Below are 24,030 nucleotides of genomic sequence, written 5' to 3' on the forward strand. Positions count from 1 at the left end.
CTGCAGAGCACTTCCTAAGGAGTTCAGACATGCAGATCCACAAAGTAGAAAATTAAAACTGAGTATAGATTCTGTGCAAAGAGACATTTCAAGGACCAATTATTATTAGACTAAAAGCAACCCCAAAATTTAGATATATTTGATCTTTAAAGCAGACATATCATGCTTTAAATCCTTCACTTTTATTCAGTTCAGGTCAATATAAAGTGGAACAGCAATACTTTGGTCTGACTTTGCAACTTAAAGTTACAAGTTGAAACTTGAATTCAAATATAGTCGCCGTTTAGGAAAGCATGGACCTTTTTATTTAAAGTCACAGACCAAACGTAAACTACTCAGAAATATTCAGTTATATTAATTCATTCATCTATTATTATACAAACAATACACATATAATCCTTCTAAAATATTGTATAATTTAATACATGCACAATGCTGACATTCATTAAAGAAACATAACACGTATTTACTTATTAATGTATTTATTGAAGTTGCACAGAATAAAGAAAATGAACAGTATTTTTCTTCCAGCAGAAATACTTTCACATTAGCAAAACGATGGTTTAAAAACCCTGTCCTCAAAGCAAACCCAAAGCTTCAGCTTGCAGCAGTTAAACGGTTCTAAGTAGCATAGAGAAGCTCGACATTAGCTTTACGCTACAGCCTAAATTTCTGCAGGTTTATTCTAAGTGAGGAAGTTGATTGAGATCAATCTGAACTTTCTCTTTAAAGATCAGCCAGGTGTAAATTTAGAACATGAAATTTATGCATGTGAAGAAAGAAAATCACAAAATTATTTGGTTTGCAACTTGGCAGTCAAGATTGCTTTGGACCCCAGTAGGTTCCAGAACATAGACAGTATTACAGTCTTCAAGTACTGGAGGTTTAGTTTTGCTGATTATCTTGAACGTCTCATAAGGTGGAATCAGCACCTCCTGCTCTTCATCTCTGACCGTTGAGTAGTTTTTCAGATAAGCTCCATGACAGGTTCTAATTTGAAAGCATGTTGTCTTACCAAACTTTGTCAGAGTTGATAATTTGGAGGAGGAGGCAAAACTACCAAATCGCATTTCTTGGTTGACTTCACCAGTGAAGATATCTTTGGTTCTACGGAAAGTTGTGTAACATTCAGTATGATTGGGTTTGAGGATCTGTATTGCTCTGGTCAGCCAGAAATGTAAAGAATGGAATGGAAAGGATGAACTATATTGTTGTTTATCGGTCCGGACTGCATCATTGAATGCCTTATAGAAGTCTGCTGGTCCTCCTGCTGTGTAAACACAAATTGCTTGCATGTGATCCTTTGTTAGAGCCTTATCTACTGGTTCTATTTCTTTCATTTTTTTCTCTGCACATTGTTTTGCTGCGTTCCACACCTTCTTGAATACATTATTTTTCATTTCCTCTTCAAAGTATGTCTTCTTGACCTTTGCCTCCATCTCTGCAGCACAGGTAGAGTACATGTCATCAACAGAGTTCACAGCCATGTCCAGAGGAAAACCAGTCTAAAATCAATGAGAAAAAATAGATATAAATAGGACAAAGAGCAAAGCAGGAAGTAGATGAAGCTACATTCACTTCACTTACTTATTTGGAAATAACAGTGATGTTGCATGCTTCAATGTAGGAAATAAAATTTTAAAAAATAGCATTGCGAACTTCAAATCGAAATAACCTTTTATGAATTTTGCAAGTAGAATTGTTTTGATGTAAGATCTTCACCAAAAATAAAACTGCCCATGCTGTTGCAGTGAATATTATTTTTGTACTTTGAAAAAAAAAAAGTGTAATATAAAGCATATTAAATTTGCACTATAACACCAACAAAAAGAAAACTTACCTCCTCTGCATGAATAGCCATGATTTGTTCTTTCATCAGTGGTGGGTTTTTCTCCCATTCACTCTTGTAGTATTCCTCAGCTTTATTCCAGGCCTCACTGAAGTTTTTATTTTTGTTTTTCTCATTTTGTAAAAAATCATTCTCTATTTTTCCCTTCATCTTCTCTTCACATTTGTTGTACATGTCATCAACAGAGTCTGGAGCCATATCTAGTGAGATCAGAAGACAATCTTGACTTTTCTGCCCACATTAAACAGAAAAACAAAATAAAAATATTATTTATTAGTCATGTTTATGTTCTGGATGTAAGGTTGTGCAGCAATTAAACAAATATCCCTCACCTGGCTTTCAGGTGCATACCAAAGACCAAGACCAAGACCAAGACTAAGACTAAGAACAAGCAATATGAGCACAACCGCCGAAACTATCGCCACCTTGACCTTGTAGATGAGAGAAAGAAGGGTAATGTATTAGATGACATTATTGAGAGTATATGAAGATCAAATAGTCTTAAAAGGCAAATGCAATACAAGCAATGAAAATTAAAAATATTTTTGTACTTCAGTTAATTCCTAATAAAATAATCAGCCAGTGAATCTTAAGATGTGTTATAGTGGTCATATTTATGATAAATGATGCGTAAACGTGTTTGTATGCTGAACTAACTGCTAATAACTAATTACTCTTATTGTAATTCAGGTGTTTATTGCACTAAGTATTTTTTTAAGACCTGTGTGTTTGGCATGTGGTGTAGCTCACATTTCTACAATTGTTTAAACTAGTCTGCTGTCTTTTAATGCACAAGTACACCCGGACATTTTACACATTTTTAAAAAAGATTTCTATTCTGTTGCAATTTGCTTTGGATTGTAGTGAGATATTTTATTGTTCTGTGCTTTCTTGGCTTTATTCCAGGCCAGTTTAAAGTCCTACTATTTGTCTCTTGTAGTTAAAAGTCTGTTTACTTTTGTCTCCATGTCTTCATATTTGTCAAGCAGAGTTTGGAGCCTGATCCAGTTTGATTGGTCAATCCAGCAAAGTTTTACTTTTCTGCCAAAATTAAGCAAAAACAAAAAGAAACACATTACTAATTATTAGTGTTCATGTTCAGCATTTTGTGAATCTACAACATTTAAATAAACAAGTAAAATTTTTCTCACCTTCATCAACTTTGACTTCTTAACTCAGCAGACAACTCTGAAAACAAGCACAAAAAATCTGTTTGGTCTGCGTGACTTTAATGTGTCAATGTAGTTTTTCCTTAAATTAGGTGCTGCCATCAAGAAGCTGTGGTACCTCAGCTTTTAAAGATCTGGGTATAACTAAGTGGTGCGTTGGTGGAGGTTAAATAATTTGAGGTGGAACATTAACCATTATCTGGTTAATGTTCAACCAGATATCAGGGCTGAACTAAGATTAGACACAAAAAACCCCAGTTTGAACTCAATCCCGAAATAAGCAGGAAGTCAGTATAGAGAGGTCAGCATTGATGTAATGTGATCAAAAGCACTAATTTGTAGAAAATTACATGCAGATGCATTTCGCCCCTCATTCCCCCCCTGCAGATGTTGAACTGAAGACTTAAAATATCAGTGTACAGAGTTACACATTTCTAAGCATGATCCAATAGAAGAATAAGTTAAATAATGGTGGACTATGAGGAAGTGGAGTAACATGAACATATTTGATTAGAACCGATAAACCATTTTTTTTATGGACATATACATAAACATAGTTTTTGTTTTTACTGAATTAACTGTTGAATTGCAGTATTACATTGATAATCTTAGTTTTACCAAGTGTAATTTAAAGTTTGTATCATTATTATTATTATTGTTTAAGAAAACATCTTCTCTTATCAAAGGCTATTCCATCAGTTTCAACATCATATTTCCCAAAGTTCTGCCTTAAGGAAGTTTAATTATTCTGGAAAATTAGAGAGTAAAACATGAGTCATACCTGAAATTATATGAAGAGTTTCTGGAAGAATGAATATCAAAATATAAAAAATGGTTTCTGTGTGTTAGTTTAATTGTTTATTTTCTCTTGGCAGAAAAATTAAAATCATGAAATAGATCAGGATCGAAAGAAATTAAAGTGAAAAGAGCAAAATACAAAAACACTGAGCGAGTAAAATGAATAAGGCTTCTGCCCAACGCTGCTCCACACTGATTTATGCAGAAGCAGAAGTTCATAAGCTAAACTATCAACAGATAATAAAAACATCTAAATGTATCTGCAAAACAGAACACTTTTTTTTATTGTTGCAAATGTAAACCTCAAAGTTCCTAAGTCACAGTCTTTTTCTGTTAATTGTGAGCTGCAGCTTCCTGTTACTTGTGTGCAAGATGTCAGTGTTTGCTTCTGACTTTGAACTGTTCACACCTTATTCTTGGTATCTCGCTTCTCTTTAAGTTGATTCGCCTCCACTATTCTTTGTTTTTAATTGTTTTTTCCCTTTAGTCCTAACACGCAAAATGTTAAAAGACAGAAGACACAAAAAACCAGCTATATTTGAGATACACCATCATCAACATATAAGCAAAAAAACAAAAATTCAAATTATAATACAATACAGTCAAATGCAGATGATCGTTTCATTGTAGTCACATTAAAAAATTACAATCTAAAGCAGCCCAGCTTATTATTATGAGTTCCTGACTTTGCAGCAAATGAACATCTGGATCAAGCTTGTGGCGACGGAAAGAAGGAATGACTCATATTAAACACTGTATGCAGATTAATGGGTCACAAAGTGCCACAATGTAGTAAAAGCACTGGTGGGATTTTTTTTCTGTGTTTTCTGAATTATTTTAGTTTCCTTATTCACATGAGCATTAAAATATTTTAAACACTTACTGTAGCTTGTCAAAAAGATGTCTGAATCCGCATTCAGGTATCATCCCAAAGCTCAGTTTGAGAAGCCATCTGCTCTAACAAGCAGGCTATTGGATCAGAAAAAAAAGCAGACTAGAACTAGTTTGGGATTACTTTTTATGGGAAAGAAAAAGTTAAAAAAAGAAAAGGTAATGGTTAAAACTCGTGCACGATAAATGTGAATTAATTGGAACGAGGTGTGTTTGTGCTCTGCAGCTTGTAGACAACCTCACAAGGAAGTGTGTTGTCTTTTTTTATTTCTGTTACTTTAAAAACTTCATACGGAGGGATCAGGACTTCTTTTTCTGATTTAATTTTAGAGAACTTTGAGATGTCTGCTCCAAAACAGGTGGAGATCTCAAAGCATGACTGGTTACCAAACGTTTTCTCGCAAGGATAGCCATCCACTGAACTGGAGGAAAAAGCGCCAAGACGAATCTCTTTATTGAGAACAGGTTTGCTGAATTTGCAGTTTGTTCTCCGGAAAACGGTGACACAATTTTCTGCTTTGGGGTTGATGGTGCGCAGGGCCTTGGTGAGGTAGAAGTGCAGAGTGTGATACGGGAAGTTGGTTTTGTACACAGATTTTTGTTTTCGGACTGCGTTGTTGAATACGCTGTACAGCTGTGAGACGTTCAGGGTGTACGCGTAAAGAGCCATGATTTGTTCCTTCTTCAGCGGCGGGTTACTCCTCCAATTCTCGTTGTAGTATTTCTCGGCACTATCCCAGGCCTGTTTGAAGTACTTACTTTTGTTTATCTCATTTTGTAAAAATGTCTGTTATTTTTTTCTCCATGTCTTCTTCACATTTGTCGTACATGTCATCCACAGAGTTTGGAGCCATATCCAGTTGGATTGGACGATGAAGCCAGCCTTTACATTTTTGCCAAAGCTAAACAGAAACGCAAAAGAAACATGTCTCTGAATATTATGTTCATGTTGAGCATGTGTGGATGTTAAGCATATAAGCAATGAAATAAAACATTCCTCACCGTCTTCAAATTCTCCAGTAGCCTCCCATCACAGGATGCACATAACACGAAGACGGCCACCCAGATTATCAACCGTGCCATCTTGACTCAGCAGACAACTCTGAAAACACCTTTTAAACACAGCGGATCAATGAATAGCAGCGTTGGGCATTAGTCGAGGTTTATGGATGTATATTAATGTTCAGACAGATATCGGGACGAACTAACAAAAAAAAAAAAAAAAAAACTAAACTAAAGTTTGAATTCTGAAATAAGCAGGAAGCCAGTATAGAGAGGTCGGCATAGATGTAACATGATCAACACACTTCTGACCAGGAAATTTATGTCCAGGTAAATTTTGTCCCCCTTGCAGATGTTGAATTGAAGACTTAAAATAGTCGTACACAGAATTACAGAAGTCTCTGTAAAAGGCAACTGAAGTATAAGTTGAGACACTTTAAGTTCTTTTCAGGCATTTATAGGACTTTAGCAAGAAGTTTTAGCTGGTAAAAATTCTGCAAATATTTCATGCAAACAGATGTGATTATGATTCAAAATATGCTGCTTATGATATTTGCTTTGTAATGTTGGTTTACATTGCAGCAACATAGCGTTGTTCTTTTTTTTTACATTTTAAAGCGTGACTGTGAACTACGAGGAAGTGAAATAATTTAAAAATATCTGATTTGAACCAGCAAAGCATTTTTCTGGACATATACATTAGTATTAAAGGACATAAATAAATATTTGAACAGGTTTATTGAACTTAAGCTTAAACAATGATATGATAATGAATATTTACATGTCTACAATGGATAAATGTTACAGAGTTTTTGTTTTTACTGGACTAACTGTTGAATTGCAGTATTATATTGATAATCTTAGTTTCACCAAGGGTAATTTAAAGTTTGTATCATTATTATTATTCTAGTTTAAGAAAACATCTTCTCTTATCAAAGGCTATTCCATAAGTTTAAACATCATATTTCCCAAAATCCTGCCTTAACCTCTTACACCCTAAGCGAGCCGAGGTCACATGGCAGCTGGACCTTCCGGTGGGTCCGTCGGGTTCTAGAGGTTAAGGATGTTTAATTATTCTGGAAAATTAGAGAGTAAAACATGAGTCATACCTGAAGTTATATGAAGAGTTTCTGGAAGGATGAATTTCAAAATATTAAAAATGGTTTCTGTGTTTTAGTTAGTTTATTTTCTTTTGGCAAAAAAATCAAAATCATGAAATAGATCAGGATCCAAAGAAATTAAAGTGAAAAGAGCAAAATACAAAAACACTAAGCGAGTGAAATGAATAAGGCTTCTGACCACCAGCCCTGATCAACACTGTTTTATACATAAAGCAGAAGCAGAAGTTCATAAGCTAAACTATCAACAGATAAAAAAAACATCTAAATTTATCTGCAATACAGAACACGTTTTTTTATCAATGCAAATGTAAACCTCAAAGCTCCTGAGTCACAGTCTTTTTCTGTTAACTGTGAGCTGCAGCTTCCTGTTACTTGTGTGCATGAGGTCTGTGTTTGCTTCTGACTTTGAACTGTTCACACCTAGCTGTTCACCAGTGAAGCCATATCAAGTAATACAGGAGACATTCATTCAAAGTCAAATGCAGGTCAATTTATTGGCAACCTGCATTCAACCCCATAGAAATAAACAAGTTTTTATTCAGCTCGATGTGACACTGAATGACTAAATACCTTAAAAACCTTCAAATGATGCTTAGAGACGATGGGCAGGGAGTTCAGGAGAACCTCAGCAGATATTTAGACGATCCAGTTCAGATATTCTGGTATTAATTTAAGACCAAATCCAATGATAAAACAGCTTCATCAATGTTGCCACATCAGAACTAAAGTCCTGGAAAAAGACAAGCAGTAATTGGGGTTATGAAGAAAATGTTGACAGAAGCTAATAAGCTAACAGATTAAAAAAACAGATAAACAACTAAACTTATCAGTAGAAGAACACATTTCTTTATTAATGCAAATGTAAACCTTAAAGCTCCTGAGTCACAGTCTTTTTCTGTTAACTGTGAGCTGCAGCTTCCTGTTACTTGTGTGCATGAGGTCTGTGTTTGCTTCTGACCTTGAGCTGTTCACACCTAGCTGTTCACCAGTGAAGCCATATCAAGTAATACAGGAGATGCTACATTATAAAATTGTTTTTTACGACATCATCACTTTTGGCACCAAGTACATTCTTTATACAAAAGCACACATTTATCCATTATTATTGAGAAAACTTATTTTGGAGGGCCGAGTTGATCTAACAGAGCAGAGGAGAGAAAGTCTCTGGTTATGAAGTTATGACTAAAGCAGATTTGCTGCCATTTTACTATTTAAGCCCTAATAATTAATAATATCTATTTAACCTCTAGAACAACCTGGCTGCAGACTGATTTATAGATCAAAAAGCTCAAAGGGGCTAACGTTATATAATGTTTGGATTTTAGCACCTCTGAGATCTAGAATTATAAGACTGGAATATCAAGGCAAAGAAAACTCAGTAGGGTGCTGGAGTCTGATTGATTGAGTGTGTGGACAGGTGTCTTGTATACAGGTAGCGAGTTCAAACAGGTGCAGTTAATACAGGTAATGAGTGGAGAACAGGAGGGCTTCTTAAAGAAGAACTAACATGTCTGTGAGAGCCAAAATTCTTACTGGTTGATAGATGATCAAATACTTATTTCACACAATAAAATAGAAATTAATTATTTAAAAATCATACATTGTATTTTTCTGGATTTTTGTTTTAGATTCCATCACTCACAGTTGAAGAGTACCTATGATAAAAATTACAGTCTTCTTCATGCTTTGCAAGTGGGAAAACCTGAAAAATCAACACTGTATCAAATACTTGTTCTCCCCACTGTATTCAGATTTATCTTTAAATTAGAGTAAAAAGCGTGACCAATACAGAGTATTATGGCCACACTAAGAAAAAAATAAGCCATATTCTCAGAAAAAAGTCATAATACTATCACTTTATTCTGGTGATACTACTTTATTCTCTATTATTTCAACTTCTCGTGTGACTTTATTGTCATAATTTTATTTTCTTAGTGTCACCACTAATCGCCACTTGATTATTTCCTTTAAGGACGGAGTATTTAGTTATGTTTGGCCAAAGCAAGAGTGTATCTCAAAACATGAAACATTTCCATTAAAATCCCACCGTATCAGAGCATAAAATGAAGGTGCTGAATCGAACCTGACCAGTGGAGATGTTGAGCTCCAAAACGGTTTCGGTTCTGTAGCTTGTACTCAAACACATCACCTGATTTTGTTTTAAAATTAGAATCGCCTCACTTAGAGAGGAATAAAGGGAGATGGGTTCGAAAGCACCACTTTACTTGTTCCAACGTATTGTGAGCTGAAAACTTGCACAGACCGCGTCCTGATGAGGTTAGACATGCACAGCAAGTAAACAAGGCGTTCTACACATGTCTGCCCTCTAAAAGACCTTAAAACCCTTCAGGCCCAATCGTCCAACAGTTCACAAACAAGCTGCTCTGAACTAAAACAATATAAATTCAGACATATTTGTGGTGTGGCAACCAGATTTATTTGTATCGAATGATGCATTTTACAGGAGGATGTGAAGAAGAACAGATATGAAATGTATACAAATACTTTCAGTTTGCAGTCGAAAGTGCTCATTTGGCATAGTTTTTTTTTTTCTTTTACACTTTTAAACATCAGTTAAAAGCAAAAATACATCTAAAGCTATGTTTGACCTTATTTTATTAAATGGTCTTTATGTTTATGATGGTGAAACTATGCATATTTTTTTGATAATACAGTAGTAATAAAACGGAAATGCATGTCAAAATAAATGTAATTTGCTCTTATGTGTCACTAAAATTGGAAATAATTTTTAAAGATTTATTTGGATCAATTATCCGTGAAAAGCGTACAGTTTAGGTTGGACAGAGCCTTTTCTGTGCTCTTCAGTTTCAACACAACTTTACATGGAAGATCCTCGTTCTCAGATTTCTGCTTTATGTCTGTAACGTTAAAGATTTCATATGGAGGAACCAGGACTTCTCCCTCTGACTCTCCAAACTTGGAGTACAGTGAGATGTCTGCTCCTAAGCAGGTGTAAATCTCGAAACAGGTCTCGTAGCCAAATTTTTCTTCGCGGGGATACGTTCCCATCGAGCTCGAGGTGAAAGCACCAAAGCGGATTTCTTTGTTGAGAACGTTCAGGTCGAATTTTCTGTTGACTCTCCGGTAACCATTAAGGCATCTTTCTGTCTTTGGCTTCCTGGTGTTGAGGGCTCTGAGAGCGCCCGTCAGAAAGAAGTGCAGGGAGTGATACTGAAACGTGCCAGCGTACTGAGCCCTCTGCGTTCTCACCACGCTGTTGAATTCAGTGAATATTTCTGGTTTGTCCAGAGTGTAAGCATAGACGGCCATGTTTTGTTCTTTCTCCAGGACTTGGGATTTTTTCTTCCCACCCCTGGGCTTCCATTTCTTATTGTACCGTTTTTCCGCTTCGTCCCAAGCCAGGCTAAAATTTTTGCTCATCTTTTTCTCGTTGACCAAAAACTCTGTCTTTACTTTGGCCGCCATCTTGTTTGCGCAGCCTTCGTACATGTCATCGACAGAGTTTGGAGCCATGTCCAATGGGAGTGGAGTGTCAGTCTGGGATCTGTAAATCTGCCAGAAGACAACAAGACGGATGTTAAACATTTATTTACCTTTGTATCTGAATTAAGAAACTCACAAATCTCCTGTTTGTTTCATTTAAAATTACCTTTGCAGCTGAGACAGACTCTCCAAACAGCACAAGCAGGAACGTCCACATGGTCATTGTTACCACCTTTAGTATTTAGTCCTGCAAAGACACAGTAAATGCAGATTTTTCATTTCCTATCATTGTTTATTTACTATTCCCATTTATGTCATTTCAATGCACGAGCTAAGGGTCTAACATAAAATAAACAAGCAGGCTGAAATGGCAACATTTTACCCTTACAGTGTTCGTAATTTTAAGGTCGCTCTTTTAAGGTTTTAAAAAAAAAAAGTTGAATCATTAAAGCTCCAACTTGTTTCCTTATTATGATAATCTATGATCCTTTTTACACTGTGATACAAGCACCATTGGAGGTTTTTCACCACAATTTAGCAATCCTGAAAAGAGATTATTATACACTTATTTGCAAGATAAATTAAAACCAATACAGTTGAATCCTAAATTCATAGCCCTTGCAGATTTGTATCTGTTTATTTTCACGCAAACATTTTCTTTTTATCTGGCAGGAGAAGAGACAGCTGTTTCTCACAAAACAATGAAACAATGTAAAAAGAGAATCCGCAATGAAAAAATAAACGTTTTAGGAAATAAAATTGAAAGTTATGTATATCTTAATAATAAAACCAATCTTTGATTTAAATAAAAAGTAGGATTTTACCTGGGGTCTTTGAAGAGTTTCTGAGCAAATTAGGAATAAGATGGAAAAAAAGGAAGGATGGGCGGGTCCACAGGTGATTTCTTTACTTTAAATCAAACAAATGACATGGATATTAAACAGTTACAGGTCAAAATACAAGTGAAGACAAATTTTAAAGAGAAGACCTTAAAATGTTTGGTTGGGCAAACCCCTAGACAAACCCCCATCCCCTCAGCTAATTTAGTTTAGACAGGAGAGAGAAGGAGGAGTTTCACCTTATCTATCATAAATCCTAGCAAATAGTCTATGTATTGTCTAGCAGTACATGCATAATAGATTATTATCTTTAATATCATGCTTTTATTCACACCCGTTAAGTCCAGTGTCATGAATGGTCTCACATATTAATAATTATTTTTATATATGTTAACCGTAAATCGGCAGAGCAGCAAAGGTGTGGTACCTCTTTTAGTCGACATACCACTTTCTGCTTCTCATAAGAGCCCTGCAGACCACGTCTTGAGGAGGTCTGACACGCAGAACCACAAACTGGTAAACAAAAACTAAGTGTAGGTTCTGTGTGTTTCACTCATGAAACAAACGGGACTCTGTCTTCTGTTTTGGCAACTTTATTTGCCTCACACTGTAAGTATATTTTTAGAATTGTTCACTTCTTCTAGAGCTACAATGTGACAACTGACACTACTTCTGCTACAAAGCAAACATGCGATTCTGTCAACGTCCTGCGGCTGAACAAAAATATCTGGGCAAGTAAAACATGTTAAATAAATAAATGAATAAAAAAGTGTTTTATGCTTAACTTTAAAAAATTGTAAGAATTTAAATAAAATACTTCTAGGATGCAACATGTGCAAAGGAAATTTGAGGAAGTGATGCACCACAAGTATGATTTCTTCACCTCCCTTACATTTCTCCAAGTGCAAGTAGTCGATGGAGATCATCTCAAATGGTGCAGATGTTGTGATACTCTGGATGGGTGTTCTGATCACTCTATAGGGTTTCTTTCTTTTTATACTTGAGTAATGTGATGTTCAATTTCCTGCTGTATTTTAGGCCAGTAAAAATGATCTCTGGCCAGGGCAACCATTCTATCTGCTCCTACGTGTCCCATGTCTTCAGGTGTTTGTAGATGATTGATTTTAGGGACTCTGGGATGACCAGCTGTGATCTAGTTGTTGTTACTCTCCTGAGGATCCCACCATCATCATCAATCTGCAGATGAGGCCACTCTTTGAGGAGCTGTCTTACAGTTTTATCTTCTTTCAGCTTTTGTTTGTGTTTTAGAGATGATTGTGTTCTTTTAAGAGCCAGAACTCTGTTTATAGCTGGATCTGAGTTATAAGCTGCTTTTATGCTGCCTTCTGGAAGGGGCTGGATCAGTTCTAACATGCAGCTTTCCTCTGGTCATGTGTCTGTGTTACATGTTGACCTGCCCCATGTTTTTGCCTTCCATGGCTTTGCTGATTGTCTCCAGGACTTCAGGCTGGCATTCAGATGTACATTCTTAAATCATTTTCTCAATGGAGTTTGGTCTTCAGAATCAAAAATCTGCATCTCCATTGGATGAACATGGCCTGTACTTGATGGCGAATCTGTAGTCTGACACCTTTGCTACCCAGCGGTGTCCTGTGGCATTAAGCATGGCAGTTTTGGTGACGTAGGTGAGCGAATTGTTATCGCTTTAGACTACAAAACCGCTCAGTTATGGCCCATTTCAGTGTCAGTAATTCCAGCTTGCCAGAGTGTAGTTTGTAATATTTCTCTGCAGCTGTCAATGTTCTGGACCCATATGCTATAACTCTTAGTTCTGCCTCTTGTTGGTACAGAACTACACCTAGGCCCTTCTCTCATGCGTAACATGAAGCACAAATGGCTTCTCCAAGTCTGGATATGCCATGACAGCTGAACCACAATTCTTTTCAGGATGAGAGAGATCCAGTACTCCTCCTTTAAGCAGTTCTTCCACTGGTCTCACTTCAACGTCTGGAAGGTGTTTTCTTTTCCAGTCTGGTCCCACGATGGATACCTGAGATCCAGTGTCCCACAGCACTGTGGTATCAACACCACCTATAGAGACTTGGACTAAACACCTTCTGCCAACCAGTTGAGCTGTTCTCTCTCTTAAAAAAACCCCACTGTTATTAATTGCAAATAAAATTTATAGCAAGATATAGTTGGGGGGGAAAATAAATAAATAGAGAAATTTGTAATTGTACTCATGGTGCCAAAATGTCCAAAAATGGCACATTTTGAATGTTTGCCTGGAATTTTATCAACCAATATCTTTCTAAAATGTCTATGCTGAATCTTTTTGGAATAAACTTTGGTCCAGTAAGTGGTCAGAACCTGCATTGTGAATTAATAGAGGTTTTGGGTTTCCACTGCATGCTTTTAAGAGAAATACACATTACATAATGTGTTTTGTTATTTTCATTTTGTATTTCTTCATTGTGTGCCATTTGTATTTGTTCTTTCTCAGTAATGAAGCCTAGGCGAAAATTCAAGCTGGGAGACAAAACACAGCCGTCACACATCAGACACTCACCACGCTCCCGCCGCAGCCAATCAGGACAGGTGCGCCGCACCGCTTCAGCCAATCGTCGTTCACGGATCCCTTCAAAGGACAAGCTTCCCCGGATCTTCTTGCTCGTCAGCCGTGCTTCGTATGCGCTTTTCAACCTCTCCCACATTCAGTCAGCTAGTCAGCTGCCTCCGCCAGCATTCCCGGTCCTTCAGTCCCTAATTCAGCTCGCAGAAGCACCTTCCGATCATCTTCGCCTCTTTCAGAACCAGATACAGGAGTGTCCTCACCTGCCGGCTGCGCCCTGTCGACTCCCAGTCATTCCTCACCGATCTAACCACCCTATCAAGCCTGCATTCGGCCTCCAGCGATGTCTTCCCCTCATTGATGACGCAGGCGTCCTCTGGCATCCGCCTGGTTCCCCGTTCCGGCTCACCATCGTCAGTTGCTACGGCTCACTGGTGCTGTCAACCTGCAGCCAAGCGCTGGTTGTCTCCACGATCCGCCGTGGCTCCATTGACGCACGTCGGCTCTTCCTCCTGTCCCATCATGGACTCGATCCGTTGCCCATCTTCTCTACCAGTCCACCTCCAGGAGAAAACCGAAATCAGACCGCTACGCTCACCTCCCAGATCTCAGCTCGCAGCTGACCCTTCAGCCTCATCAACCGGGAACTTCGTTTACGCCCATCGGGCGTTGTCTAGGTAAGACGTACCCACTCCTGATTCGCTCATTTTCATACGCATCATGTCACCGTCAGCGCACCAGTACCTTTAATTCAAGTTTATTTCGCCTCCTATTGCTGGTCAGTTGGCATCTTCAAGGTCTCGACTAGCTCAATTAGTTAGAAGAGCCGAGGTTCCCTCGGCCCCGCCATTTAATGGCGGACGCTTTTGTCAACCTCATTCCGTTATTTCCCCGCTCAGGCCGCCGTAGCCCTCTCTTTCCTCCGTTGCTTAGCTCGCTCCAAATTCTGTCAGAAGTCCCAGTCTGTATCTCAGCACATTCTGCCCTCCAGCCCAGCTGCCGCTGGTCTCCTAATCACAGCACCATATTTCTTTAAGCTCTTTTCACTAATGGAGAGGATTCTTTTAAAGCTACACATGAAACGCACCGAAAACAAACGAGTTTGGTGCAATCTTTTATTTTCAAATTCCTCTTTTATTAGGGGAGAGAGAGAGAAAAAAAAAAAAACGTTGGACCTGCCGCTCTCGCCTAGTTCCACACTTCTTTTGATCAGAGTCAAAGGACCTTCAGCCACGTAGTCCCAGTCGCCTGCGTCAACCTCAACCCTCTAACAGTCAGTTTCACCTGCACAGCAATCCGAACTGCACGAGCGTTCTCTTTCAAATATTTATGTAGAAAATATTCAGTTACCAAAAAAAAAAAAAAAAAAAAAAAAAAAAAATCTCAAGTCATTCAAAAAATCTCAAGTCATTCACTTGTGGCAGTACCACCCGCACCGACGGCTTCCTTTCCTCCTCATTCATTGGTTCCGACTCCTCTCAAGGAGGCACTCACGCAGCGAATAAGCAGGCATGCGCTCTAAGAGGTCCGTGCCATCTGCACAGTCGCAGTCCAACACACGCGTCAGGATACGACTAGCCAGCGTTTTGATAAATGCACGATCTCTCACGTTTGTCACAATTGCTACGTAATCTCTGCTGGAGCTATTCGCAATGAACCAGAACGGCGCTTTTCGCATAAACAAGCGTCGTCCTTGATAGCCTGATGGCTTATCACCAAGTCTAACCGTCGTGTGGAGGCCAAGTTTATGTAGAAAATATTCAGTTACCAAAAAAAAAACAAAAAAAAAAAAAAAAAAAAAAAAAACACGTATTCGTTTAATCAGTGATTTAATTAAAGAATTTGTTGAGGTTTAGGAAGTATTATTATATTGTATGTAGCTTAATTCATAATGTTTTAAGTGTTTTATTTTAAGTTTGTATGCCTTATAACTTCATTGGCCACTTTGAAATTTATGCAAAAGAGGCGAGGAGCCTGGTGTTATAGAGGGGGAAAAAGGCGAGGTCGCTGCAGTGAGAATCGACAGAGCCGCACAGTTTTTTTAACCGTAGTTCGTTCTGTGGAGGTTATTTAAGATTTGACTGCTCATGTAAAGGATAACACAAGTAACCGTGGAATAAATCTTTTTGTTTTACATCTTTACATCGGAGCGCTGTGGGAGTTTTTGTTTTTCCTCCTCAAACACACGAGTGAAATCAGCGAAATTAACCTTGTGGCAACACACGTCACCTGCGATAAAGCTTACAAAGATCTAACTTCCCTGGCATGTGGCCGTTTACCTAAAACTGTTATCGCTTGTCCCTCCCTGTCGGTTGCAAACGTAACCCAGGCTTTCCCTCTTCAAACCTGCAGTGGTGGAGACACTTTAAGGGCTCTGCGTTGTCACGTTGTATGTGTGAAGGTAGGATGTGTTCCTCACAGAAGAGTAATCAGGCGCAGGGCTGTTCGCCGTGGGGAGACAACACAGCTTACGGCCATCAAGTCGCACAGTCTGCAGGTCCCTGTCCACGCGGCTCGCGCCTAACAAGTCTATCAGACTGCAGGCCCCCGCCAACACAGCTCACGCCCAAGTCTCACAGACTGCAGGTCCCTGTCCACGCGGCTCACGCCTAACAAGTCTATCACACTGCAGGCCCCCGCCAACGCTGCTCACGCCCAAGCCTCACAGACTGCAGGTCCCTGTCCACGCGGCTCGCGCCTAACAAGTCTATCAGACTGCAGGCCCCCGCCAACACAGCTCACGCCCAAGTCTCACAGACTGCAGGTCCCTGTCCACGCGGCTCACGCCTAACAAGTCTATCACACCGCAGGCCCCCGCCAACGCTGCTCACGCCCAAGCCTCACAGACTGCAGGTCCCTGTCCACGCGGCTCACGCCTAACAAGTCTATCACACCGCAGGCCCCGCCAACGCTACTCACGCCCAAGCCTCACAGACTGTAGGTCCCTGTCCTCGCGGCTCGCGCCTAACAAGTCTATCAGACTGCAGGCCCCTCGCCAGCTGCTCACGCCCAAGCCTCACAGACTGCAGGTCCCTGTCCACGCGCTCGCGCCTAACAAGTCTATCAGACTGCAGGCCCCGCCAATGCGGCTCACGCCCAAGTCTCACAGACATAACCCCGCCACGTCATTCTCTCGACCGACTTGCTTTAGTTCTCCACGGACGCTGCCCGTCCTCTGGTTTTGGGGGCTTTTTTAAAGGTAAATAGTTTGCCGGGAAATGGCCTTCCTCCTTTCCTCAGTCCGAATCCTCAGCTTTCTATGAAATAGTTCCTATTGCCGTAGCGTGCTGCCTCTGGGGCCATTGGAGCAGAATGCATATATCTGCGCACTGCGACAACATCGCCATGGTTCAAGCAATTAATAAAGGTCGCTCATCCGCTAGCTCCATTATGCCTTTCATTCGCCGCATCACATGGCAAGCTGTCAACAACATTTCATCATCTCAGCTCAGCACGTTTCCAGTTATTACAATGCTATCGCCGACTCTCCGTCCCGTTCTAAGTTTCAGGTTTCGCTGTCCATGCCTTGCTGCCGACGCTCAACCCGAGCTAACGCAAGCCTTCGAAGATCTGATGCTTAATGAATGGCTCTCTCCACTCCCTCTCGCGTTCATCACGCCACTACATAAAGTTGGTCTTCGCCCCATCTACACTCTCCACATACTCTCGCCTGGCAAACCTTCACCAAGTTCTGCTCTGCTATCAATTCTCCCCTTTACCCTGGTAGTATATCCACAGTTCTCGCTTTCATCACCTACTGTTTCTACCACCGTCCGATTCAGACTGTCCTACATCCGCAGTCCGTTCGCGGGCATCAGTTTTCACGTGAAGCTACAGAAACCTAGTTAATCACCTAGCCTCTTCTCGAACTCTGCTGCGAAGCTCCTTCTCAAAGGGATTGCTAAGCACAGCACCTCTATTCCCGATAGCAGAGACTGATCACACTCCTATTACCTAGGAGTCTCATCACTGCGCTCCGTTCCAGAGCTTTCTCCTCCTACACCTAAGCTCTCCTCCATGCGCTTTCCTCCTAGCCTTCCATGGATTTCTTGGGCTGAGTGAGTTCACGCCTGCATCAAAAGTATTCAGTTTGTCATGAGATCTATCTATATCTGATCTAAAATTCTTCTCGGACCACTACAATCCTTCACATCAAACACACCAAAACGAAGGTTCATGTACTATCGCTATCGCAGACGCATGAACGCTCTCTGCTCTTTTCACACCATGCTCAAATTCACATGTAAAGACATCAACTCTGCCACGAATCCAAATCTCTGTTTCTCACACCTGAATGCTTCGCCATGACTGCTAACTGGTTCACTCACCACCTCAGACTGACGTTAGCAGCTTGCGGTCTTCCACCTAGTCACTTTTCAGGCCATTCTTTTAGAATAAGCACCGCTACGTCTACCGCCGCTCAAGGCGCCCCTGTAGCTTCTTCTCCTTCAGCTCGGACGCTTGGCATCCTCAGCCTTCTCATCTTACATCAGACCGATCTCTCAATCCTACTCAAGCTCAACGCTCCATAACTGCAGGTAAGCATCTCATCATATCTGGTGGTGGAGCATCGCCATCCCTAACAGTCCCATTCTGCCTAGGAGATCCGGCCGACCAGCGGTCCTCTGCCCTCGGCTCGACAGCAGCCATTCCATCCTCCACAGAGCATCAAGCGGTTCGCGCCTAACAAGTCTATCAGACTGCAGGCCCCCGCCAACGCAGCTCGCGCCTAACAAGTCTATCAGACTGCAGGCCCCTGCCAACGCTGGCTCGTGCTAACAAGTCATGTGACTGCAGGCCCCGCCAACGTAGCTGTGCCTAACAAGTCTTGCAGACTGCAGGCCAGCTAGGCCTCAACCCGCACCTCTTTGGGGGAAGACTACCCTGAGCTAAACCTGGACCGATCACCTGCCTGGTGATCCTCAGCTCACAAGTCTTCCGCCGGGTTCGAGCGCCAAAGTTTCTGTATCATTAAATCTTCTAACTGCTTCTCTTTCTCTGTGTGAGTCTATCCAGATTGAAATGAAGCCTAGGCGAAAATTCAAGCTGGGAGACAAAACACAGCCGTCACACATCAGACACTCACCACGCTCCCGCCGCAGCCAATCAGGACAGGTGCGCCGCACCGCTCAGCCAATCGCTGCTCACGGATCCCTTCAAAGGACAAGCTTCCCCGGATCTTCTTGCTCGTCAGCCGTGCTTCGACCCACCTCCTCCCCATCTCCACCATCATCCCAGGGACATCTTCCTAGCTCCCTCTCTGCTCCTTCGTTCAAGGCTCCGTTCCACCACCAGTATTCGGACCGGGGGGAAGACTACCCTGAGCTAAACCTGGACCGATCACCTGCCTGGTGATCCTCAGCTCACAAGTCTTCCGCCGGGTTCGAGCGCCAAAGTTTCTGTATCATTAAATCTTCTAACTGCTTCTCTTTCTCTGTGTGAGTCTATCCAGATTGAAATACAAATATTTATTTTTAGACTTCTAGTTTTCTCCGGAACATTACTTTTATTTTGACACCTGAACCAGTCAAATACACCTTGTAGTTTATGAGATATAAGGAATTCTTAATGGGGATGTTGTTTATGAGAACTGTCCCAAAAATATTCAAAAAAGAGGCTCTCTTCCCAAGAGGTTATTAATGAATCATTTGACATCATGTCTTTATTGATTTTGTTGCACTGTTAAAATTGCAGACAGACATCACAAAGCTCAGTTTGGGAGGCCATTTGCTGTAACAAGCTGAGTCAGAAAAAAGGCACAGTAGCACTGATTTGGGCTTAGTTTTTATTGAAGAACAAAAACAGCAGAGAAGAAAGTTAATGGTTTTAGAGAAAACTAATATTATCTGTCCTTACTGAAATTCAGCTTAACAATTTAAACACATTCAAAATCTTACATAGGTTTTCACACTCTGTTGTACATTTGTTATCATTATATCTAATTACTTCACTGTGTAAAACTGATTAGGCCCATTTTCTTGGGAGAAAATATCAAATTATGTCGACATCGGCAGAGTTATTTTTATTTCTAGAATGTTTCAATTAAAACTTTGTAGATGGTTATTGTCTGAGTAGAATTTTTATTTATTGTTGAAAAAAGCACAGTTTAAATTGGAACTTGTTGTTTTTGTGCTCTGAAGTTTGTAGACAAACTTACAAGGAAGCTTGTTTTGCTCAGAGCTTTCCTTCACTTCTGTTACTTTAAAAACCTCATACGGAGGAACCAGGACTTCATTTTCGGATGGAAACTTAGAGAACTTTGAGATCTGTGCTCCAAAACATGTGGTGATTTCAAAGCATGATTCCTCACCAAACATTTCATTAGCATAGCCATCTTTTGAACTGGAGGAAAAAGCACTAAAACGAATCTGTTTGTTGAGAACATCTTTCCTGAATTCACTCTTTGTTCTACGGTAGCCAGTGACACAATTTACAGCTGTAGGTTTGATGGTGCGCAGGGCCATGGTGAGGTAGAAGTGCAGAGTGTGATACGGGAAGTTGGTTTGGTACACAGACTTATTTGTTCGGACTGCGTTGTTGAATTCACAGTATAAAGGTGGGTTTTTAAGGGTGTATGCATGAATAGCCATGATTTGTTCTTTCATCAGTGGCGGGTTTTTTTTCTCCCATTCACTCTTGTAGTATTCCTCAGCTTTATTCCAGGCCTCTTTGAAGTTTTTATTTTTGTTTTTCTCATTTTGTAAAAAATCATTCTCTATTTTTCCCTTCATCTTCTCTTCACATTTGTCGTACATGTCATCAACAGAGTCTGGAGCCATGTTTAGCGGGATTGGAGGATATCTGCAATCTTGAATTTTCTGCCCACATTAAACAGAAAAACAAAATAAAAATATTATTTATTAGTCATGTTTATGTTCTGGATGTAAGGTTGTGCAGCAATTAAACAAATATCCCTCACCTGGCTTTCAGATGCATGCCAAAGACCAAGACCAAGACCAAGACCAAGAACAAGCAATATGAGCACAACCGCCAAAACTATCACCACCTTGACCTTGTAGATGAGAGAAAGAAGGGTAATGTATTAGATGACATTATTGAGAGTATATGAAGATCAAATAGTCTTAAAAAGGCAAATGCAATACAAGCAATGAAAATTAAAAATATTTTTGTACTTCAGTTAATTCCTAATAAAATAATCAGCCAGTGAATCTTAAGACGTGTTATAGTGGTCATATCTATGATAAATGATGCGTAAACGTGTTTGTATGCTGAACTAACTGCTAATAACTAATTACTCTTATTGTAATTCAGGTGTTTATTGCACTAAGTATTTTTTTAAGACCTGTGTGTTTGGCATGTGGTGTAGCTCACATTTCTACAATTGTTTTAACTAGTCTGCTGTCTTTTAATGCACAAGTACACCCAGACATTTTACACATTTTTAAAAAAGATTTCTATTCTGTTGCAATTTGCTTTGGATTGTAGTGAGATATTTTATTGTTGTGTGCTTTCTTGGCTTTATTCCAGGCCAGTTTGAAGTCCTACTATTTGTTTGTATTATGTAGTAAAAAGTCTGTCTTTACTTTTGTGCCCATGTCGTCTTCACGTTCGTCAAACAGAGTTTGGAGCCTTATCCAGTTTGATTGGTCAATCCAGCCAAGTTTTACTTTCCTGCCAAAATTAAGCAAAAACAAAAAGAAACACATTACTCATTATTAGTGTTCATGTTCAGCATTTTGTGAATCTACAACATTTATATAAACAAGTAAAATTTTGCTCACCTTCATCAACTTCGATTTCTTAACTCAGCAGACAACTCTGAAAACAAGCACAAAAAATCTGTTTGGTCAGTGTGACTTTAATCTGTCAATGTAGTTTTCCCTTAAATTAGGTGCTGTGGTACCTCAGCTTTTAAAGAAGATCTATGAATAATTAAGCTGAGCGTTGGTTGAAGTTTATGGGTGTATGTTAATGTTCAACCAGATATTAGGGCTGAACTAAGATTAGGACACAAAATCCCCCAGTTTGAACTCAATCCCGAAATAAGCAGGAAGTCAGTATAGAGAGGTCAGCAATGATGTAATGTGATCAAAAGCACTAATTTGTAGAAAATTACATGCAAATGCATTTCGCCCCTCATTCCCCCCCTGCAGATGTTGAACTGAAGACTTAAAATATCAGTGTACAGAGTTACACATTTCTAAGCATGATCCAATAGAAGAATAAGTTAAGTAATGGTGGACTATTACCTTCTCTTGTGGTGCTGGAGCCCATTTGATTGATTTTGGACATTTGATTGATAGCAGGACCACTGTCCAAATTACCATCAAGGCAAAAAAATGTTTTTCTTGAACAGCATGTCAAAGATTTCTGTATGAATCAGTCACTCTATATTAAAAAAAAAATCCCGTTATTTTCCTGTTCCAATTCCCAATCGAGCAGAAATGACTGGAGTCTGGGACTTTGGTTTGTGACCTGAAACTGTTTTCAAGCTCCTCCAAAACTCTCTGATGTTGTTCTGCTGTAGCTAATCCTCCATCTTCTTTCTATGGATGATCTTCCCATATCTGAACTAAGATTCTGTTAAGACCAGCATACATGGAGTTATAATAATCCAAGCAAAAGATATAACTTTCTTTCAAAAAGTCCTTTGTTTGAATGTACAGTTTACTAACACTTCGTAGCTGGAAAAAACTCTTCTTCACTTTTTCTTTGATTTGTTTGTCAAAAAAAGAGGATTCTTTTTCAGTAGATGCAAATTTGAATTTTAAAATCTACAGTTCTGTTTACTTATTTTTGAACAGTGGCTCAGGGTTGCACTTTTTGTTTAAAATGTTGAGAAACTCATATTTTTGATCCATCAGTTTTTAAAAACCATGTTTTCTAATATCCCTCCTTAAAAAACACGTATCTTTATTCTGGTATTTAATGCAACAAATTTGAAGAGACAACCAAAAAAGTATCCATACCTGAGATGTATAAAATCCGTCTATATGGATGAAGGCTGACACGGATATCCTTTAATGAAATGGTAGAGAAAACTGCCAAGAAATGATAAAGATCGATCTTTGTCTTTAATTGTTTTATTTAAAACTTCTGACTCTGGGAGTCAGAGACGTAGAGCCCCAAAATGAAGTTGTACCTTTATACCTTCACAGTTAGTCACACCCTGCCTTCACACACGCATGTATGGGAAAGAACATATCAAAGAGGAAATACTCAGCCCCTTTTAGGAACAGAAAATAAAACTTGATGCATAGAAATACACGTAAGCGGAAACCTGCTTGCTCTGTGGTTTTCACCCACTTGATCTGATCTATCAAGTGCTCCTGCTTAATGTGCTGTGTTAAAACACTGTTTGTATGCATAAACCTGCAAAGGAATGAAACAGACATATCTATGAAAATAAGAATGCAGAAGACAAATTTTCAAGAAAAGACCTTAAAATGTTTGGTTGGGCAAACCCCTAGACAAACCCCCATCCCCTCAGCTAATTTAGTTTAGACAGGAAAGAGAAGGAGGAGTTTCACCTTATCTATCATAAATCCTAGCAAATAGTCTATGTATTGTCTAGCAGTACATGTATAATAGATTATTATCTTTAATATCATGCTTTTATTCACACCCGTTAAGTCCAGTGTCATGAATGGTCTCACATATTAATTATTTTTATATGTGTTAACCGTAAATTGGCAGAGCAGCAAAGGTGTCGTAATGCTTTTAGTCAACATACCACTTTCTGCTTCTCATAAGACCCCTGCAGACCACGTCTTGAGGAGGTCTGACACACAGAACCACAAACTGGTAAACAAAAACTGAATGTAGGTTCTGTGTGTTTCACTCACAAAACAAACGGGACTCTGTCTTCTGTTTTGACAACTTTATTTGCCTCACACTGTAAGCATATTTTTAGAATTGTTCACTGATGCACAGAAACCAAACCGTTAGAAAGTTTCTTCATCTAGAGCTACAATGTGACAACTGACACTACTTCTGCTACAAAGCAAACATGCGATTCTGTCAACCTCCTGCGGCTGAACAAAAATATCTGGGCAAGTAAAACATGTTAAATAAATAAATGAATAAAAAAGTGTTTTATCCTTAACTTTTAAAGATTGTAATAATTTAAATAAAATAGTTCTAGGATGCAACATGTGCAAAGGAAATTTGAGGAAGTGATGCACCACAAGTATGATTTCTTCACCTCCCTTACATTTCTCCAAATGCAAGTAGTCGATGGAGATCATCTCAAATGGTGCAGATGTTGGGATACTCTGGATGGGTGTTCTGATCACTCTTTTGGGTTTCTTTCTTTTTATACACCGGCACACTCGAGTAATGTGATGCTCAATTTCCTGCTGCATTTTAGGCCAGTAAAAATGATCTCTGGCCAGGGCAACCA

General features: G+C 39.5%; 7 protein-coding genes across 10 annotated transcripts in view; 1 reads left to right on the forward strand and 6 right to left on the reverse strand.

The window, feature by feature from the left end:
* LOC122829361 (GPI-linked NAD(P)(+)--arginine ADP-ribosyltransferase 1-like) overlaps positions 1 to 7,073 on the reverse strand; it is a 32,277-nt gene extending 25,204 nt beyond the window's left edge. The window contains exon 1 of the mRNA XM_044113846.1: positions 6,819 to 7,073. The gene's annotated coding sequence lies outside the window, so the exon portion shown is untranslated. The remainder of the gene's footprint in view (positions 1 to 6,818) is intronic.
* Positions 1 to 24,030, forward strand: part of LOC122829353 (ecto-ADP-ribosyltransferase 4-like) — a 74,293-nt gene that overhangs the window by 30,495 nt on the left and 19,768 nt on the right. For 2 of the 3 annotated variants that reach the window (XM_044113835.1, XM_044113837.1), the window contains exon 2: positions 20,598 to 20,701. The gene's annotated coding sequence lies outside the window, so the exon portion shown is untranslated. Of the gene's footprint in view, positions 1 to 2,192; positions 2,303 to 20,597; positions 20,702 to 24,030 lie in introns of all 3 variants that reach the window. The other variant, XM_044113836.1, reaches the window with a different exon arrangement.
* Positions 1 to 24,030, reverse strand: part of LOC122829365 (erythroblast NAD(P)(+)--arginine ADP-ribosyltransferase-like) — a 42,065-nt gene that overhangs the window by 6,153 nt on the left and 11,882 nt on the right. Inside the window, exons 1-3 of one of the 2 annotated variants that reach the window (XM_044113856.1) lie at positions 2,182 to 2,254; positions 1,841 to 2,080; positions 772 to 1,505 (exon numbers count right to left, since the gene is read on the reverse strand). In XM_044113856.1, coding sequence (XP_043969791.1) covers positions 786 to 1,505; positions 1,841 to 2,047 — 927 coding nt within the window. In that variant the 5' untranslated portion in view covers positions 2,048 to 2,080; positions 2,182 to 2,254 and the 3' untranslated portion in view covers positions 772 to 785. Of the gene's footprint in view, positions 1 to 771; positions 1,506 to 1,840; positions 2,081 to 2,181; positions 2,255 to 24,030 lie in introns of those variants that run through there. The other variant, XM_044113854.1, reaches the window with a different exon arrangement.
* LOC122829367 (erythroblast NAD(P)(+)--arginine ADP-ribosyltransferase-like) overlaps positions 1 to 24,030 on the reverse strand; it is a 34,345-nt gene that overhangs the window by 6,104 nt on the left and 4,211 nt on the right. The window lies entirely within an intron of this gene.
* On the reverse strand, positions 2,807 to 5,799 carry LOC122829369 (ecto-ADP-ribosyltransferase 5-like). The gene is given in 4 exon segments (XM_044113861.1): positions 2,807 to 2,890; positions 3,001 to 3,037; positions 3,800 to 5,491; positions 5,493 to 5,799. Coding segments are annotated over 2 exon segments (660 nt in total). The 5' UTR covers positions 5,562 to 5,799; the 3' UTR covers positions 2,807 to 2,890; positions 3,001 to 3,037; positions 3,800 to 4,900.
* LOC122829360 (GPI-linked NAD(P)(+)--arginine ADP-ribosyltransferase 1-like) lies at positions 9,260 to 11,644 on the reverse strand. The gene is made up of 4 exons (XM_044113845.1): positions 11,562 to 11,644; positions 11,120 to 11,204; positions 10,462 to 10,542; positions 9,260 to 10,364 (listed from the first exon to the last, which is right to left on the reverse strand). Exons 3-4 carry the CDS (start codon positions 10,516 to 10,518, stop codon positions 9,597 to 9,599), a joined length of 825 nt encoding a protein of 274 aa, XP_043969780.1. The 5' UTR covers positions 10,519 to 10,542; positions 11,120 to 11,204; positions 11,562 to 11,644; the 3' UTR covers positions 9,260 to 9,596.
* On the reverse strand, positions 19,434 to 22,796 carry LOC122829355 (ecto-ADP-ribosyltransferase 5-like). Its single transcript, XM_044113839.1, has 5 exons — positions 22,598 to 22,796; positions 21,410 to 21,446; positions 21,212 to 21,299; positions 20,587 to 20,679; positions 19,434 to 20,485 (listed from the first exon to the last, which is right to left on the reverse strand). Exons 3-5 carry the CDS (start codon positions 21,221 to 21,223, stop codon positions 19,748 to 19,750), a joined length of 843 nt encoding a protein of 280 aa, XP_043969774.1. The 5' UTR covers positions 21,224 to 21,299; positions 21,410 to 21,446; positions 22,598 to 22,796; the 3' UTR covers positions 19,434 to 19,747.

Source organism: Gambusia affinis, linkage group LG04 (assembly GCF_019740435.1).
Source record: "Gambusia affinis linkage group LG04, SWU_Gaff_1.0, whole genome shotgun sequence".
Classification (NCBI taxonomy): Eukaryota; Metazoa; Chordata; class Actinopteri; order Cyprinodontiformes; family Poeciliidae; genus Gambusia; species Gambusia affinis.

What these genes read in the sequence shown, in the direction of transcription:
- LOC122829360 (XM_044113845.1), bottom strand. Translation starts at nt 10,518, where the DNA reads ATGACCATGTGGACGTTCCTGCTTGTGCTGTTTGGAGAGTCTGTCTCA. An exon ending in AGTCTGTCTCAGCTGCAAAG is followed by an intron (nt 10,365 to 10,461) that starts GTAATTTTAAAT and finishes GTCTTCTGGCAG; the next exon opens with ATTTACAGATCCCAGACTGA.
- LOC122829355 (XM_044113839.1), bottom strand. An exon ending in GGCATGCATCTGAAAGCCAG is followed by an intron (nt 20,486 to 20,586) that starts GTGAGGGATATT and finishes TAATGTGGGCAG; the next exon opens with AAAATTCAAGATTGCAGATA.